The sequence below is a fragment of the Canis lupus genome, chromosome 17, assembly GCF_003254725.2.
Source record: "Canis lupus dingo isolate Sandy chromosome 17, ASM325472v2, whole genome shotgun sequence".
NCBI lineage: Eukaryota > Metazoa > Chordata > Mammalia > Carnivora > Canidae > Canis > Canis lupus.
Genome location: NC_064259.1, coordinates 49,319,166 through 49,337,721, shown reverse-complemented (window position 1 = coordinate 49,337,721; position 18,556 = coordinate 49,319,166). Strand labels below are relative to the sequence as shown.

The 18,556-nt window shown below is 41.6% G+C and overlaps 1 protein-coding gene and 1 long non-coding RNA gene across 3 annotated transcripts; one reads left to right on the top strand and one right to left on the bottom strand.

The window, feature by feature from the left end:
* Positions 1-2,801: 2,801 nt before the first annotated feature.
* Positions 2,802-11,141, top strand: C17H2orf78 (chromosome 17 C2orf78 homolog). 2 transcript variants are annotated; one of them, XM_049095985.1, is made up of 3 exons: positions 2,802-3,368; positions 7,317-8,078; positions 9,124-11,141. In XM_049095985.1, exons 2-3 carry the CDS (start codon positions 7,496-7,498, stop codon positions 11,064-11,066), a joined length of 2,526 nt encoding a protein of 841 aa, XP_048951942.1. In that variant the 5' UTR covers positions 2,802-3,368; positions 7,317-7,495; the 3' UTR covers positions 11,067-11,141. The 2 variants fall into 2 exon arrangements, with proteins under 2 accessions (XP_048951942.1, XP_025309383.1); XM_025453598.3 differs by lacking the exon at positions 2,802-3,368 and adding an exon at positions 3,516-3,968.
* LOC112664226 (uncharacterized) lies at positions 8,507-12,262 on the bottom strand. The gene is made up of 3 exons (XR_003139587.2): positions 12,125-12,262; positions 9,091-9,155; positions 8,507-8,824 (listed from the first exon to the last, which is right to left on the bottom strand). It is a non-coding gene; the product is annotated as an uncharacterized LOC112664226 (long non-coding RNA).
* Between the last annotated feature and the right edge of the window lie 6,294 nt (positions 12,263-18,556).

Sequence of the window (18,556 nt, the reverse complement as noted above, 5' to 3'; positions counted from 1 at the left end):
AGTACACTGAAATGGAAAATATGGGATCAAGGGATATTTGGACCACCAAACAGCTAAGTAGTTGACACTAACAAAATTTATCTGTATATGGTAGGGCTCTAGGTATTTAGATCTTAGAAAAAACAAACAAACAAAAATAACTAACCTTAGGGTTTTGAGAAACTCTGGTCTTTAATTAAACCACAAACTGACAAAAGGGCAAGTAAGAGAGAGCCTGCTAAGATAGACTGGATAGTTACATATATTGTAGTTCCCATTGATCTGAATGTGTGCAAAATGCAGGAAGTGGGTCTGGAGAACAAGATGGGAGTGCCTGGCTGGCTCAGCTGTTATAGCACACAACTCTTGATCTCAGGGTTACAGTTTCGAACCCCACATTGGGTATAGAGATTACTTAAAAATAAAATCTTAAAAAAATACATATAGGATAAGATGGTACCCTAACCATAAAAATAAGACTTTAGGTCAGAATAGGGCTTGCTGCTAAGTTCCAAAGTGTTGGACTAAGCTGTTTAGGTTATTCCTTCTCTGTTTAAGAGTCTTCTAGAGGGCAGCCCGGGTGGCTCAGCAGTTTGGTGCCGCCTGGAGACCCGGGATCAAGTCCCGCGTCGGGCTTCTGGCATGGAGCCTGCTCCTCCCTCTGCCCGTTTCTCCCTCTGCCTGTGTCTCTTCCCCTCTCTCAGTTTCTTGAATAAATAAAATCTTTTTTTTTTTTAAAGAGTCTTCTAGAAGTTAGGATGATGCTGAGCTTTCAGGCTAAAGTTAAATGGCGGGAACTCTGGAGAGGAAATAGAGGGAACCAGGAAAGGCCTAACTAAGGGTCTGCCTAAATAGAACTGAATGTTAGCACTGAATATTTTAACATGTAAATATTTCACTGCTACCAGAATTTATGTTACTACACTTTCTCTCAATCTTACACCACCCACCCTAAATGTAGGAGCTATGGAGTCCCTTGATCTCCATAGGAACATAGAGGAAAGAGACACTGATCTGGCTTGCTGATACTTTCTACGGACTGTTAGCCTCACATTGTATACTGATATCATTGAACTAGGCTATCTGAGGTATGACTCTGAGAGGGGAAAATCTTGAAAAAAGGTTATAAGCTTAAGCCATGTCTCTATGCTGCAACACCTTTCACAATTTCTTCTCAGATAAGCATCACCCCTATCACTGAACAAACTCATATCTCATAATAGGAAAAGTAGGCTTATAGGTGAAGTATGTCTCTCTGGAGGTCCCATCTGTAAGCTATCTTCTTGTGGGCTCTCGGCGTCTTTTATCACACACCTCCTAATTTTAGCACCAGAAAAGTTCACGGGTAGATTGATCTAGGCTCTCCTACAAGCCTATCATTGAGGAAGATGACTGGATCCATAGATTTCCTCCCCTAAACCAGCTTACATCACCTAAAAATCATGAGCAGCTCAGCCCTAACGCACTTTATCAGTCACAAGAAGCAATCCAGGCCGGGAGGGACTGACTATAGGCATCTTCCTTATGCTCCGGGGCACAGTGTAACTTGCCATGGTGCCTTTCTCATGCACCCTTTCTAAAGTGTCTCCACAAAATCCATCAAGTCACATTAGTTCATGATGCTTCAAAATAAACAATCATCAAGAGGAAAACACAATATGTCTCATAATGCTGGATTCCTTAAAAATACAAGGGAAGGGATGCCTGGGTGGCTCAGTGGTTGAGAATCTGCCTTTGGCTCAGGGCATGATCCCAGGGTCCTGGTATCGAGTCCCACAGAAGGCTCCCTGTGTGGAGACTGCTTCTCCCTCTGCCTGTGTCTCTGCCTTTCTCTCTCCGTGTGTCTCTCATTAATACATACATAAAATCTTAAAAAGAGAGAGAGAGAGAGAGAGAATCTGCCTGTGGCTCAGGTTGTGATCCCAGGTTTCTGGGATCAAGTCCTGCATCGGGCTCCTTACAGGGAGCCTGCTGCTCCCTCTGCCTATGTCTCTGCCTCTCTCTGTGTGTCTCTCATGAATAAATAAATAAAATCTTTTTAAAAACACAAGGGAAAAATGTAGAAGATAATGGAGCATTTAAAAACAACCTATATTCTATGAACATACAATAAATGATGTAAATGAGGTAATATGACCCCCCAAACTGAAAAAATATATATTCTCTTTAGTGTACAGAGTTCATGGCCATTGCTGCACTATCTAGCTGCATAAATAAATAATTTAATGGCTATAAGATATTAAATACTAATTATGTAACTATATGTTATTATATTATAATCAATGTTATAGAGGAATTAATATGTTATGTAAATGTTATATTAATCTATTAATATAAATTTACATGTATGTGAATATATATAATTGTATGCTCTTTTTAAAATATTTTATTTATTATTCATGAGAGACACAGAAAAAGAGAGAGGCAGAGACATAGGCAGAGGGAGAAGCAGACTCCATGCAGGGAGCCTGATGTGGGACTCCATCATGGGACTCCAGGATCATGCCCCGGGCCAAAGGGCAGATTTGCTCAGGCAGCAAACCACTGAGCCACCCAGGCGTCCCTGTATGTTCTATTAATACAAAATGAAGCCAAAATGTGTCAACCTATTTCTCACAGAAACCAAAAATCCACATGAATCTTGTTTTTCCTGTACTCTTTCATTCTGCATGTTCCCTATTCTCAATGAATGTCCTCTTCTTTCTCTAACTCTTCTCTTCTTCATTTTGCCTGATCTTGCACCCAAGCATGGCAGGCAGAGAATCCTAGAGGCCCAAGGTTCTACAGTGGCTGTTTGCAAGGGGGGAGGAGGCTACAGTAACTGCCACACTGGATACACTTAAGTGAGAAGGAAAAGGGGAAAGTATCCCAGATGCCATTAATGCCTCTTACCCATAAAAGAACAGGATGGCAGGATGCCTGTATGGCCCAAAGAGCCAGAGGTAGCAAATTATGGGCAGAAGAATTGCAACCAAGTGCTGGAAAAGGAAAGGTCTGCGATCAGCTGTGTCATCCAGCTCTCTGGTATTTGCTTCTAATGGGCACAATTCATTTTGCAAAGCATCAGGCACTGAAAAGAAGACGCCTGCTGCTGGAAGTTGATCAGAAGTAACACCCACGACTGTAAGATTGCAGATCAAGGCTAGTTCCAGAAACAATGCCCATGATGAATGAGAGGAGAAGAGAGATCCAAGCCCAACTTGGCCAGGCCCAGCCTAGCCCAGCTCGTCCCAGCCCAAGAAAGTGAGGATTCAATGAGAAGAAACTGCAAGAGAAGAGCCTGTACCACATTATTCCCCATGAAGTGCACTCAGTGAACTTCACCCTATTCTTTAACCAAGTTACAAAAAGAGGTCTTTAATCCCATCCTTTACTTCTTAAAAGCTACAGTAAGTTCACTAATCAGACCAATATTATTTCAGAACACCTGTAGTTTTTCAACCTAGTTGTTTGTGTCTTTTGTCTGTAAGGATGTTAACTTTTATTAATTAACATTTATAATCATAAATGTAGACTACATGAGATAAAATATATAGAATATAAATAACTATTAGTTAGTTGTATTCATGAACATCTTTGAGAAACATTGAGATGATTTCCCTAACATAAGAGTCTGGGGAAAATGAAACTCTCACATCTATCTTGAAGGCTTAGGTGCCACTGAGGTGTTGTTTTAGCTCTCCTACCACTCCTTCCACCCAATCCCGGCTACTTATTGGGAATGTGACCTCCCCATTGGCTCCCTCAGACCTTTAAACTGCCTGCTTTGTGACATCATTCTCCCACCAAACTACCACCACCTGGTAGAATCTTGGGGTTTCCCTGGAGTTGTCAGTAAATAAATTTGGATCATCGCAAGTGACCAGTAACCAGTGACCTTCGTACTGGACACATGCAGTCTTTGGTTTCAGCTGCTCCAATACCCTCTAGTATCGGCTCCTTGCCCCTTGTATCTGCAGTGGATGTTTCTTCTTCTCTAACCATGTCCGGTAAGGAAATAAACTTTTAAAAGTTTTTTACTGGATTTTTTTTTTTGCCCTAAATTTAGTAGTACATTCAAAATAGCATGGAATAATGGGGGGAAGTATTGAACTAAAACTCCAGAGTCCTCAATTTCAGTTTTGACTTTGTCATTTACTAGCTGTGTGACTTTGGACAAGTCATTCACTCACAAAATCTGTTTTTTCTTCACCTGTTACTTTAGGGTGTTAGATGGGTTGCTCTCTCTGGTCCCTTTCTTTTCTAATATTGAGTGTTAAAGGGCACCCATGGAGAAAATGAAATCAGAGACTTCGTGAGAGTGTCTCGACAGAAAGAGAGAAAACCTAGGTTATATAGAAAAGTAGCAATATTTACCAAGATGTTTCATCTCTAATGGTCCCTCCACTAATATTTCAACTGTAGTATTTTAAATTCAGTACTGTTCAGAAAGTTATAGTGGCATGATTTGAAGTTTCTACCTTATGTAGTCGAAAAGGGAAAAGAGGGAAAGAGGATGAAGAAGAATGAGTTTGAGGGAGGCAAGTCTTCAAAGGTAAGGATATTCAGGATTGTTTCCCTCAGCACAGGCCAACTGAAACCAAGGGGGAGAAGAAAATATAAGAATGAAGGGGAAGCGGGGCATCTGGGTGGCTCCGCCATCATCGTCAGTTGAGGTTGAGCAGTTAAGCATCTATGTCTGCCTTTGGCTCAGGTCATGATCTTGTGAGATCAACCCCAGCATCAGGCTCCCAGGTTGATCAGTGGGGAGTCTGCTTCTCTCTCTCTCTCTCTTCCTCTCTCTCTCTCTCCCCTCTCTCTAAAATAAATAAATAAATCTAAAAAAAAAGAATGTTGAGGAAAAGCACAGAGGAGCTCTCAAGAAAAAAAAAGAGGTAGTTTAGGATGGAATATGGAAGGGAACCAAAGATTTTAAATAAAAGCAGGAAGAGCACAAAATGAAATCTGCTTAGAGCAGGACAAAACAAAGATGATTTTAGCAAACACTTCCATTAATAGAGTAGTCAGGAAAGGAAGGCCAGAGTAGGGCATCGCAGGGAAAAGCAGCTTACAAAAAAGCCATACTCAGTTGTTTGGGTTTATGTATTGCCTCTCTGAATGCAGGTGGCAGTTAATTGCTTAAAATGTAAACATTTTAAAAATATACTTTAGAAATGATGCTTATTATCAACAAGCAACTAATAAAAGTGGCTATCTGGGACACCTGGGTGGTTCAGCGGTTGAGCGTCTGCCTTTGGCTCAGGGTGTGATCCCAGAGTCCCGGGATCAAGTCCCACATCTGGCTTCTTACGGGGATCCTGCTTCTCTCTCTGTCTGTGTCTCTGCCTCTCTGTCTCTCATGAATAAATAAAAATCTTAAAATAAAATAAAATAAAATAAAAGTGGCTATCTAGGGGGCTGAAAGAAACAGAATTTTCAGTTATATTTCTGATTTTTAAGCTCTGTAGATGTTTTGCCTATTAAAAATAAGACCAAGTTTGTTTAAAAAAGGCATCTCCTAGATTGAATCCTAACGACTAATTCCTTTCTGTGATCAATAGATTCTGAGTCAAGACTACTTTTCATCTCTACAGTTATTTTCTTCCCAACACAGAGGGAACACATCTGTTTTTAGATCTTAGTTAGTGATCTAAGAAGAAAAGAAAAAGTCAAGCTCCACATCTCTAATTCCACATTTATCAAAGACAATTTTGTGGAGTCCTTTGGGTTTCCTACATTATTTTTTTTTATTTGATTTTAGTGATGATGGCTTTAATTTAGACTTTGGGGGTGACATTTTCTTGGATGTTGAAGATGATTAAAATATATTTTTGGATAGAATATAAAAACCTCTGTGATGCTTTTTAAGTGTTCTCTCTTTTATTATATAATTATATTAAATATATTTTTTCATTGTTTTCTTCTGATCTTATTTATTTTTTATTTAAATTCAATTAATTAACATATAGTATATTATTAGTTTCAGAGGTAGAGTTCAGTTGAAATATACATTTCTACTAGACTTAGTATCTGTTACTTGCTGGGTAATATTCAGAAAAATGTGAATGAACACAATAATGGAATTCCTTTTTATGCATACTATTTTCCTCTCTGCTCTGTACCAGATATTATTGAAATATTTGTCTACAAAAATTGTGACTACTTATATATGCAAATTTATATCATTTGCTGCTTGTTAGACAATTTTTACTGTTTTATCTTCTCTTTCTGTATGTACTGGCTAGGAATTCATTCAAAGTCACCTTCTGTTGTGGGCTGTGTTTTGGTTAGTAGTATTCAGCAAAATAGGATAGGCAATATTCACTTCCACCATCTTGCGTGTATGATAGAGAACTTCATTTATTAGTGAACTTATTATGCTTTGATGCTTGCTACATATCCCAGTTTTCATTAATATCTATATATTTTTTCTTAGTTTTATGTTTTTCATGATTTTTCTGTCATTTCAAGAACATGTCTTCCTTCAATATAAAAAGTGTAATGTTTCAAAAAAAATAAAAAAATAAAAAGTGTAATGTATCACTTTTATTCATGTAAGAATTATTTCCGTTATTGTTATTATTATTATAACCACTTTATATATGAGTAATCTTAGGCTGAAAGAGAGTTTAAATACATTTTTTCTCTCAAAAGCACTTCTTGGGTGGTGCCTGGATGACTCAGTCGGTTGGGCATCTGCCTTCAGCTCAGGTCATGATCCTGGGGCCTGAGATCTGCCCCGGCATCAAGCCCCACATCGGGCTCCTTGCTCAGCAAGGGGCCTGCTTCTCCCTCTCCCTTTGTCTGCCATTCCTCCTGTTTGTGCTCTTTCTCCCTGTCAAATGAGTAAATAAATCTTAAAAAAAAAAAAAAAAAAAAAGAGCATTTCTTGAGAAACTTTCAGTCATTTTCAGGTAAGATCAGAAACCAGGTTTAAAAAGATAAGAATGACCCCTTTTTCCTTTAAAACTTTTATTTTCAAGTAGTCTCTGTACCCAACATGGGGTTCAAATTCACAACCCTGAGATCAAAAGTCACATGCCCCTCTGACTGAGCCAGCCAGGTGACCCAAGAGTGGGGACCCTTTAAATTTACCAACTGGACTGAGTGGTATGTGAACTCTAGGTAATAGCATGAAATGCACAAATAAAATGGTTATACAAATAAAATAGTTACTATAGAAGAGTACCGACCAGACTGCTTCAGCACTTAATCACCCTGTTTGAGTTTTGGTATCTCAGCAAGTGTTGGTATCAGAGGCTTCCTGGTAGCAACAACTTTAAGATAATCCTGTTCCTTAAACATAGTGAGAATTGATCCATCTCCCTGATATTTCATCACCCTCTTGTTCCCTACAGAAAATTTCCAAAATCCATCTTTACTTGGAACTCCAAACTCTCTGCAGCTGTCTCTCCCTGTGGTGAGCAATACAGCTTCCCTAACAGGAAGTGTCTGCAGCTTCTCCAGAGTGTCTGCTCCAGCTGTCAGTTCGGCATGGCTACTGCCATCAGCTTCTGGTTGTTCTTTCCAGCCACTCATGGGTAGTGCCTACCTCTACCAACATTCCGGTACAACTACGTTGTCTGGAGTTACTGGGCAGAGCCAGAGCTCCACATCAGCTGCTTCCTATCCTGGTATTTTTCGGTGGGATGTCATGGGAAGCACTAAAAAGAAGTCATCTTTAGTCAGAGACCTCACTGTGACTATCATTAACCAGGACACAAGTGTTTCTTCCATGTCTATGGCAGCCCAGTATGACAAAACTTCAGAGGCCAATAACATGGTTCCTCTGTATCCATCACTTTCTGCCAGCCTTGTTCAGGGAACACCATCTCAGATTCCAAATCAGGGACACAGCCTATCACTTCCCTATCAGGAAGGAAGCCAGGTATACTACTATAATCAAGGCACACTGGGGCCTCTACTGTCTGGAGAACTTGGCCCCTGTCTGCAATCCTATGGCTCTGTGTCCTACACGGGAAGTAGGGCCTCTGCCCCTCAACCAGAAATGGTGATGGTACTCAAGGAGGTTCAGCCCACAAATGTTCTACCACCAGCCTCTGATTCTGGAATATACTACTCTGTGTCAGCTCAACCCATCACAGAAACAAGTTTTCAAGGTGAGTAGAAATAGAAAGAGGGAGAGAAATAAGGTCAGCATTCAAAAATCAGGTCAGATCTGGAGCTGAGAAGTACTGAGTCCACAGACAGGCAGAATCTAAGTCCTGAGATTTTAATAACCACTACCCTCGCTCAGTGCTCTCCACTTTTAGACTCTATTTAAAAACACTTAGTAGGGATCCCTGGGTGGCGCAGCGGTTTAGCGCCTGCCTTTGGCCCAGGGCGTGATCCTGGAGACCCGGGATCGAATCCCACGTCAGGCTCCCGGTGCATGGAGCCTGCTTCTCCCTCTGCCTGTGTCTCTGCCTCTCTCTCTCACTGTGTGCCTATCATAAATAAATAAAATAAATTTAAAAAAATAAAAAATAAAAACACTTAGTAGAGGTGTGAGTTGGGCACACTGTAATGGCTATCTATGCTATAGGTCGAAGAACCCCAAGAACATACCAAGGGCTACCACATTTTGCACTGCTGTAGCCGATCACCTTCCGTGTACTATCACACTGTAGTGAACTCCCTTCCCTGAGCTATTGCTTCAGGGTCTTTGGAAAGCATTTTGAAACTCTTATTGTGATGATGCCTGTTTAACTTTCCCTCACTTCCTTAATCTACACCAAGATTTAAGACCCTGTGTTCTGAGATCCTGTCCAAAGCAAGCGGGCTAAGAATTTATCCTCACTTACATATTTTATCAGGAAGAGCTCCACTCCCTCTCCTAGTCCATGATGTCAAGTATTCTTATTCTCTAAAGAAAGTAGAGAGACTTGAAGTGACCCTATATGAGAATGCTAGGCTTTGTTAAACATTTCATAATATTAAAAAAATCACTTTTACCTGACATAACAACCCTATAAAATACAAAGAAAATCAAACATCAATGACATCGAATGATCACCAGTAAGAGTTAGAAGTCACCTCCCATCTCCTAAGAAGATCTGGGAGAACTGCCTTGCCCATTGCTAGAAGGTGCATGATTTCTGTGTTAGTTTCTAGGGGGAGCATCTCACTTACCAGGAAATGACTTTTTCCTTGATTCCTTTGTAGTGATGGAGACCTCCCTCGGGATGGAGACGTCCCTAGGATTGCAACCTCCAAGTCAGGCATTTTGTCTGCCACAAACTCCAGAATTCCCCAAGTCCTGCAGTAGCAGAAATATCCAGATGCTTGAAAGTAACCCACCACCTGAACTTGGAGACATCTCTATGATAGCTCCAGTCCAAAGTTCTAGTAATGTCCTGGTACTGCCTCCAGCTCCCAGCCAGAAACAAACAGAGAATAAGAATTTGGATGATATTAAAACCAAGCTTTCAAAGCCTCTGGATGCCTACCAGATCCCGATAGAAAACCAAGATCCTCCACTACTTCCTTTAGAAATTCCTGATATTCACCACCTCTTGGCCTCCATTGACCCTCCTGGTCAGGAGGAACAGCCTGGTTCTGAAGACACCGATCTGGGAAAAAATGGCCCGAGTCTTGAGAACCAAGGGATCCTTGAAAATGGGATTGAATCTAGTGGTGGTTTTGCAGATGTAGCTACACTGGTGAGGGACATTCATCTTCCCCAGCTCTTTAATTCCTTGAAAGACCTTGATAAATCCAAAGGTGCCAAGGCGATCAAAGCCAAAGATACCAGAGTCATCAAGTTGAACCAGGTGCAAGAAAAGTCAAGTGTCATAAAGGCTCCCTCTGATCAAGTCAGGAAGAACAAACATAAAGCCACCGAGCCTATCAATGGTGCTCCCAAGGCCAAAATCCAGGCAAAAAACTCAGAGTGCCTGTTAGGGGGAGATGTGGTTATTTGCGATGCTGTAGACAGTGACAGGGCTCCAGTGAACACGGCCAAGCATTCCAACAGCAAATCTCAGAAAGCTGCATCCAGCAGGACCAGTAAAGCTAAGAGCCATGGGCAGGAAAAGACCAAAAGGACCAGAGAAAACAACCCCAAGAAAGCTGAAGAAAGTAAGCAGTCAGGGAACAAAATCAAGGCAGAAGAGAAGCCAACCATTCCCAAGATGAAGCGGAAGAAAAATCAACCCGAGCTTAGTCAAGAGACCTTTAAGAAGCCTCGAAGCTGTCTAGGCATGCACATGTTGGAGTCTGTGCAGGTTTTTCATGCACTGGGGAAGAAGAGTGATAAGAAAACTGGACTGTCTTCCTCCCGGGCCCTGGTAAGCTCCAGCAACCCAAAAGATGCCCGGCCATCCCCAGCTATCAAACCATGGCTTAATACTACACGTGAAGGTAAAGGTCCTGAGAAAAATCAAATCAAAGCCCAGAAACCAGACAGGGGTGCTGACGAAGAGTGTTCATCTCCATCCCAGTATGAGCTGCCACCCCCTGGGAAGGTCAAGTTGGTGCCTTTGCCTTTTCCAATCTTCGAGAAGCCTCGACCTCGACCTGTTCCACGGAGGCCACAGTCTCTGGCCTCACATCGTTCTGCTGCGGCTCACCCTGCCAGGCCTGGTTCTACCAGCTCAGCTCAACCTGCTGCAGCCAACCTATCCCGGCCGACTCCTGCCTCCTTGACAGGTCCTGCCAGGCCTGCTCGGCCAATTTCAACCAATCCCACACGGCCAATTTCAACCAATCCCACACGACCAGGTTTGACCAACCCTATCCGGCCTAGTGTCCCGCAATCTGCTGTCTCTAGGCCTGCACCCTACAAAACATCATCTTCCACTTCTCTCCAGCGGGAGCCCATTCCCACTGCTGTGACCAAGCTCCAGTCTCCACCCAAACCTCAAAACCAATTTCTACTCGAAGACTTCAGCTTGCAACCAATTCCATGGAGGAAACCCAATGTTCCTGAGCCAGTGATGTCAAAGCCCATCACAGAAGAGCAGAGGCCAGAGCGGGAGGCCATGAAGAGGCAGGCGCAGCTAGAGCGCGAGAATGCTGCCAAATACACTTCTTTGGGGAAAATGCAATTTTTCATTGAGAGGGAAAAAGAAATGGAAATTTCTCAATACTATGGCTATGCAATATAAGGGCTACTAGGAGTGTTGGTACCCAGAGGGGTTTATTCATATTATAGATAGATATAAATTCATATTATTATAGATAATATTTATTCGTATTTTAGATATAAATTCATATTATTATAGATAATATTTATTCATATTATAGATATAAATTCATATTATTATAGATAATATTTATTCATATTATAGATATAAATTCATATTATTATAGATAATATTTATTCATATTATAGATATAAATTTATTTGGATATATTTTAAAACTTAATAAAACATAATATAATTGATAAGAAATAAAGAATCCTTTTGAGTTCTGAGATGCTGTTAACTGTGGTTTTTCTTTGGTGGGGATCAGGATCAAAGGCTGTGTGAGAAAGAATTGGATGGGAGAATGAGGGAGAAGGATAAGAAAAGAGGAAGTAACTTGGTTCAGGCCTAAGAAGGCCAAAAGGGGAGAGATTTTTATAGCTTTTTATAAAAAGCAGGAGTGGGGGAAATGGCAGAATCAGGGTCTGAGGTTAGGACTAAAAGGATACATTTTGAAAAGAATAAAAAATGATAGAAGATGAGTCTTGGCGGACTAGGAAAAATGTGAAGCCTCTAGTGGAGGCTGGCCTTATGTCCCATGTCCACCAGATAGGTATTTTAGAAAACAAGAGACTCAAGACACACCTCCAAAAGGTTTGGGTTGCCTTATCCGTTCATGTATGACTGTAGCTGGGCAAGGTTAAGTACAAATCACAGGGGAGTGTACCAAATGGATGGCAAGGGCTCCCAGTTATCCTGGGGGCAGCTGATACCAGGAGCCTAGCCAAGTGCACTGCTGCAGGAGGAGGGCCATCATCCAGAGGCCCTCCGTTTAGTAATCACCGTTTACTAAACACCAATGCACCAGGCCCGCGAATGCACTGCTTCAGTTAGAACAACAGGCAAGACTAGTACCATGTGCCACTTTACTAGTGAGACTCCGCAATGGGCTTAGATCGCACTGCCCACAGAGGAAGGAGGCTTCGGTTTGAGGCCTAGATGCCTCCAAAGCCTTCAGGATTTCCATGCGCGGCCAACCTGGCTTTCAGAGCACAGCGACCGGAGGTTACCGGTGGTCACGATCAAACTTCTGAAGGGACCTAAACGTTAACTTGAGGGGGCCTGCCAGGTCGTCCTCCATGGACGTCCTCTAAACGCGACCAACCGAAGCGCTCGAGAAAAATCCGCTGGAAGGGTCCCTCCTCGCAAGGTAAGAGCGGTGGGCGCACGAGGACGCTGGATGGTGCTCGCAACACCTGCAGCACGCAGGCGCCAGGGGGGGTCTAGCCGCTCTCCCTGGGACCTCGTGGGGCAGCTGGAGGGAGGAGGGATGGGGGAGAGGAGAGGAGGAGGCGGGGGCGGAAAGGTAATGAAGTGGGGGGAGGGGGGAGATGGGGACCGAGGAAAGTCACCTGGTGGTAGTGGGGAAACCGGTAATTTGCATTTAAAAAATTATTTTGGGGGTGGCCCCGGTGGCTCAGCGGTTTAAGCGCCGCCTTCAGTCCAGGGCGTGACCCTGCAGACCTGGGATCGAGTCCTACATCGGGCTCCCTGCGTGGAGCCTGCTTCTCCCTCTGCCTGTGTCTCTGCCTCTCTCTCTGTGTGTCTCTCATGAATAAATAAATAAGATCTTTTAAAAAAATTATTTTGTATTGAGCTATATAGTTGGCATATCACAAAATTCACTTTTTGAAACTGTAAATTCGGTGTCATTTAGTACCTACACAAGCTTGTGCAACCATTACCATTATCTAACCCTTAATATTTTCATCACCCCAAAAAGAAACCCCCTTAACCCTTAGCAGTCACTTCTCATTCCCTTCTCCCTCCAGCCCTTGGCAACCACGGATCTTCTTTCTGTCTGGATTTGCCTTCTCTGGACGTTTCATTTGTATGAAATAATAAAATATGTGACCTTTGTGTCTGACTTCTTTCACTTAGAATAGTGTTTTCAAAGTTTATCGGTGTTGTAGTGTGTCTACCTCGTTGCTTTTTAGGACTGCAATATTCTATTGCATGGTTCTACATTTGTTTAATCATCAGTTGGTGGACATTTGGGTTGTTTCTCCCAGTATTTTACACTTACCGAGTTTATTCACTCCATTTCACGATAATGAGATAGGGTTGGAGACTGTCAAAAAGTTGCCCAAGAATAAGAGCTAGCAATTAGGGAAGCTGGGGTTTGAACTCAGGCGGTCAGATTTCAGAGGTAATAAATTCACATGATAGGACAAGCTACAAAAAGTATTCAACAAATACCCAGCTGCCTATTTCCCTGCCCTGTTAGAGACATCTACTTTTGCCACACTGTGAATCCTTCCAGAGAAATTATGTCTCAACATGTATATATCACAATCTATTGACTAATTAGCCCCACTGATTTGTAATGTCACTTTTATAGCATGCTAAATTCTTATATGTATTTGTATTACTCTTTTCAGAATTTTCCTGGCTTTTTTTTGGCCAATCTTTTATATTTGCCATTTCTGTAGAATGTTTTTATCTTCTTTTGATTTTTAAAAAATTTCCTATTTTTCTCGTTTGTTTCTCTTAAGGCGTTATCTGTTATAATGGTCATTAACTCATGTTTTTTTTTTTTTTTAAGTCTTCATGCCTGAAATTTTAAATTTTATTTTAAATTCTGTCCTGAGCTCTATCATCTCACTTAATTCTGATTTATGTTGTTCTTCCATCTTATTTTTTTGTTATGGTAAAATATACATAACACAAAATCGGCCATTTAACCACTATTAAGTACAGAATTCAGTGGCATTAAGTATATTCATGATGGAGACGCCTAGGGGGGCTCAGCGGTTGGGCGCCTGCCTTTGGCTCAGGTCGTGATCCCAGGATCTGGGATCGGATCCCACATCGTGCTTCTGTGAAGAGCCTGCTTCTCCCTCTGCCTCTGCCTCTGCCTGTGTCTCTGTCTCTCTCTCTCTGTGTGTGTCTCTTATGAATAAATAAATAAATCTTTTTTTAAAAAAGTATATCCATGATGTAGTGCACATTTGAAATAATCATGTCCAAAAATTGAGCAGGACTCCAGAAAAGACTGAGGCAGCAGCCTAGTTTTTGAATCTCCCCAACCTTCTCATAGAAATAGATCAACAAAACCCAAAATACTATTTACCATTTCCAGAGCTTTTTCATCACCCCAAAGAGAAACTCGAGCCATTTGACATTAACTTCCCCTTGCCTTTCTGGCCCCATATTCTTTCTCATCTTTTGTATTAGGTCTTCTGATGTCTTTTAGCTTATTTTGAAATGACCTGTTCCAATTTTAATGTTTTGTGGGCCAGTCCTTTCTGACTTGCTTTCCTTGTCTGAGGTGATGCTATTCAGCTCCTTATTCTCATTTTCTTATGCTACCTGTAGAGGCCACTTTTTAGGCAAACAGGCTAGACCAACGGGATGTAGAAAAGGCCCACAACGATGACCTGGCTGGATGCAGATGGGCCCATTGGGCACCCACCTCAAAATATCCATAGGCCCTAACTAACCAACGGACTACTTACAACCAGGTACAGTTAGCATAAAAGGGAAACTTCCAAACATCCCCTCCCTCCTCACCTTCCTGCTTTAAATACAGCGCCACCCACTGTCTCCTTGCAAACCGCTTCCCCTCTGCTGTCCTGGGGCCATTCCCTTGCAGTGTATTCAATAAACTCCTATCTCCTTTGTTCTGCCATGGGTGAATTCTTTCACCTCCAGGGCCACCGGCTTCCACTGCATCCTCGCCCCACATTTGGGGCCCCCCTTTGATCCAATTGAGAGAAATACCACACCACCTTTGTGTAGGACTAGATCTCTTTTGTCTTTTCTTTGTATCTACTTCTCTAAACATGCACAGAATGGAACTGCCAATCTGCCCTCCCCTCCAGCAAAAAATCTGGTCTATGCAGCTCTTTCTTCATCTCAGGTCATAGTAATACTTTTTCCAGAAAAAGAGAAAGTGTAAGGAGCCTTCATAGTCATCTGACTACTTTCTTTCCCTCCCAGCCACACATCCAGAACATTAACAAATTCCATCTGCCTTACCTTCAAATTGTATCGGAACTTATCTACTTCTGACCACTTTTCTCCCTTTCCACTCAAGTCCAAGCCCCTGTCATTCCCTGCCTGAGTTAATGGCAGAGCCTCCTAACTCAGATGTTCCCAAATTTTGTATATTCACCAAGCCGTTCGTGTCTCACCTATAGGCCCAAACAAATACTTAACAGTCCCATTTATTAAGTAGTTAGGTGCCAAAAATGTAGTAAGTATTTATGCCTGCAGTAGGCTTCATAAGGCCATCCAAAGAGATCAGGTCCTAATCCCTGAAACCTGTAGATATTACTACCTTATTTAGAAAAAAAAGATCCTTGGGTGTATATGTGATTAATGAAGGATCTTGACATGGAAAAGTTATCCCAGCTTAGCGAGGTGGGTCCTAAAAGGAATCATATATGTCCCTTTATTTATTAAGTACTCTCTACGTCCAATGTGGGGCTCAAGAGTCCCATGCCCCACCAACTGAGCCAGCCAGGCGCCCTTCACATGTGTCTTTATAAGATCAAGGCAGGAATTTGATACAGACAGCAGAGGAAAAAGCAAGGTGACCATGGAAGCAAATCTTGCATCAGAGCTGCACGAAGCAAGGAATCAAATCCTCGCCATGGGCTTCTGGAGGGAGTATGGCCCTGCTTATACCTTAATTTTGTCCCAGGGGCACTGATTTCAGACTTCTGGCCTCCAGAAATGTGAAAAAATAAATTTCTGCTTTTATAAGCCACCAGGTTGTGGCGATTCATTAGAGTAGCTACAGGAAAAATGCTCTAGTAACACAACACATTGTGCGATAATATAATGCTCCAACAACTAAGTAGACATATGAAAAAAATACCTATAAGTGAAAAGAAAAAATATTTTTATTTCACTCTTAAATAACCACAACTGCTTGATAATGGAGACTGTGTGAGTGTTGGGCACTGCACAACATCTCAAACCTTGGACTGAAATTGGACACTGCCAGCCTCATTTCCTGCCCCACATTAATTTTCAAAAAGTATTGGCTTTTCAGTGCAGGTGCTGCCAAAAACCCAGCTTCACAAAGATATGGCGGCGCCAAAAGGAAAATAGCATGACCTAATGTTGAAACTGTGAACCACCTACTAGCTGGAAGCTCACACGATATCTGACAGATGTCAGTATTGCTGTGGATCCTTCAAAAATTTTAAATATTTTGCTGCACGCTGGTGAATTTGCCATGGTATCTTGGGGGCACCCCAGTGTACCTTGTGAACACAGTCCAAACTGGTTTCTCAGCTCCCACCCTTGCCTCTCTAAAATTTGTCAACACAATCACTGTAATGGTCCTTTTAAAACACAAATCGGATACCACCTTTCTTCTGTTAAAACCTTCTCATGGGTCCTCATTTTTCTGAGTCAAACCCAATGTCCCTACAATGGCTTATATGGTCCTACCTACATCAGGGGTCAGCAAAATCTATAAAGAGCCAGACAGTAAATATGTTTGTCTCTGTGGGCCAGATGGTCTCTGTCTCAACTACTCAGAGTACTTGGTAGTTGTAGCATGAAAGCAGCCACAGAAAATACATGAAAAAATGAGCATGGCTATGTCTCAATAAAACTTCATTGACAAAGTCAGGTCACACTGTAGTTTGCTGATCCCTATATCCTACATGACCAACTGCTGTGGTTCCTTTTGCTCATCTCCACTCCAGTCACACTCTGAGTCCTCACTGTTCCTTAAGTTTACCAGCAAGCTCCTGGCTCAGGGCCTTTGTACTTGCTATTTCTTGCCTGGGAGGCTCTTCTTACCTCCGAGTCTTCACTCAAATTTTTTCAGTGGAGGTTTACCTGAGCACACTATTTGAAACTGCAACTGTGTCCCTATACTTCTCCCTTCAATCTTTTCCCTTTTCTCCCATAGCAGTTAGAATCTTCTAATAGACTATGCAATTTACTTGTTTAACATGATAATTGTTTATAATCTGTCACTCCCTCACCCATCACTAACATGTAAGATCTTTGAGGGTATGATTTTTTGTTTTTTGTTTGCTTTGTTCACAGATATATATACCCAAGGCCTTGAGCAATGTTTGGCACATAGTACATACACAATAAATATCAGCTGGCTGACTGAATGAACAAATATTTTTCAAAGAGTGTAAGTATGGTGGCATGAAATTTTTCTCCCATTCAGAGATATAGTGCCTACTTATATGGAGGTATTTTTGCAAAGAAATATGTAAACCGGGATCCCTGGGTGGCGCAGCAGTTTGGCGCCTGCCTTTGGCCCAGGGCACCATCCTGGAGACCTGGGATCGAATCCCACATCGGGCTCCCGGTGCATGGAGCCTGCTTCTCCCTCTGCCTATGTCTCTGCCTCTCTCTCTTTTTCTCTCTGTGACTATCATAAAAAAAAAAAAGAAAAGAAAAGAAATATGTAAACCAAATATAAAATTATAAAATCCCTCAACCTGAAGTGTTCAATTCAAAAAGCCCTAAGGTTTCTTATCTTATCTCATTTAACTTATCTCATTTAACTCTTGTTGAAATTTACAATCTTCAGAATGTCAATCTTACCTAAAACAAAAGGCTTTGAGTTATTAGGAACCAAATTATAAAACTCACAGCTAACTAGCAAGTGACAAAGGAATAGAATGTCTAAAATAAAACTGACCCCTTATGTATATATTTAAGCATTAACTGTAACACTATACACACATTAAAAACCTTTCCAAGCATGCCTAAGAACGATTTTCCCAACTAGAAATTCTTGGCAATGCAGTTACCAGTTTTCAAACTATAGGTGGAGCTCCAAACCTCAGATTCATCTTGATGTTATCAATTTTACTGTAGCTATCTTCTCAAGAAACAACTTATTCATCAGGTTAATTCCAAGATCAACTGAAAAGGAACATAATTTGCATGCATGTGCAATGTTGTATATGTTGCAATATGTCAGCATTAAAGATCCCAATACATTTGCTGCATTTCCCCCCTTTTTTTGAACAACGCATTCTATATCTTTTTTAAAAGTATTTGTTTTTAAAATTCTATGCGTCATTTTGTATTCCCAATGGGTTCACAGCAAAAATTTTAACAATGTAAACAATTTCTCATTAGTACACATTTCATTTCTACTTTCAGAGCACTCCCATTCCCTACAGATGTTCAAAATAGGCTGTTTCGGGGCACCTGGGTGGCTTCATTGGTTAAGCATCTGCCTTTGGCTCAGGTCATGATTCCAGGGTCCCAGGATTAAGCCCTGTGACAGGCTCCCTGCTCAGCAGAGATTCTGCTTCTCCCTTTCCCTTTGCAGCTCCCCCTGCTTGTGCTCTCTCTCTCTCTCTCTGTCAAATAAATAACATCTTTTTTTTTTTTTTTTTTTTTTTTTTACTCTTAAAGAGAAGAAGAAAACGGGGACACCTGGGTGGCTCAGCAGTTGAGCGTCTGCCTTTA

Bases quoted from the DNA above. Each gene is read 5' to 3' on its own strand.
- C17H2orf78 (XM_025453598.3), top strand. From the start codon at position 3,872: ATGCAGTCTTTGGTTTCAGCTGCTCCAATACCCTCTAGTATCGGCTCC. The intron at 3,969-7,316 runs GTAAGGAAATAA...TGTTCCCTACAG, and splicing joins TTCTTCTCTAACCATGTCCG to AAAATTTCCAAAATCCATCT. The intron at 8,079-9,123 runs GTGAGTAGAAAT...ATTCCTTTGTAG, and splicing joins CACAGAAACAAGTTTTCAAG to TGATGGAGACCTCCCTCGGG.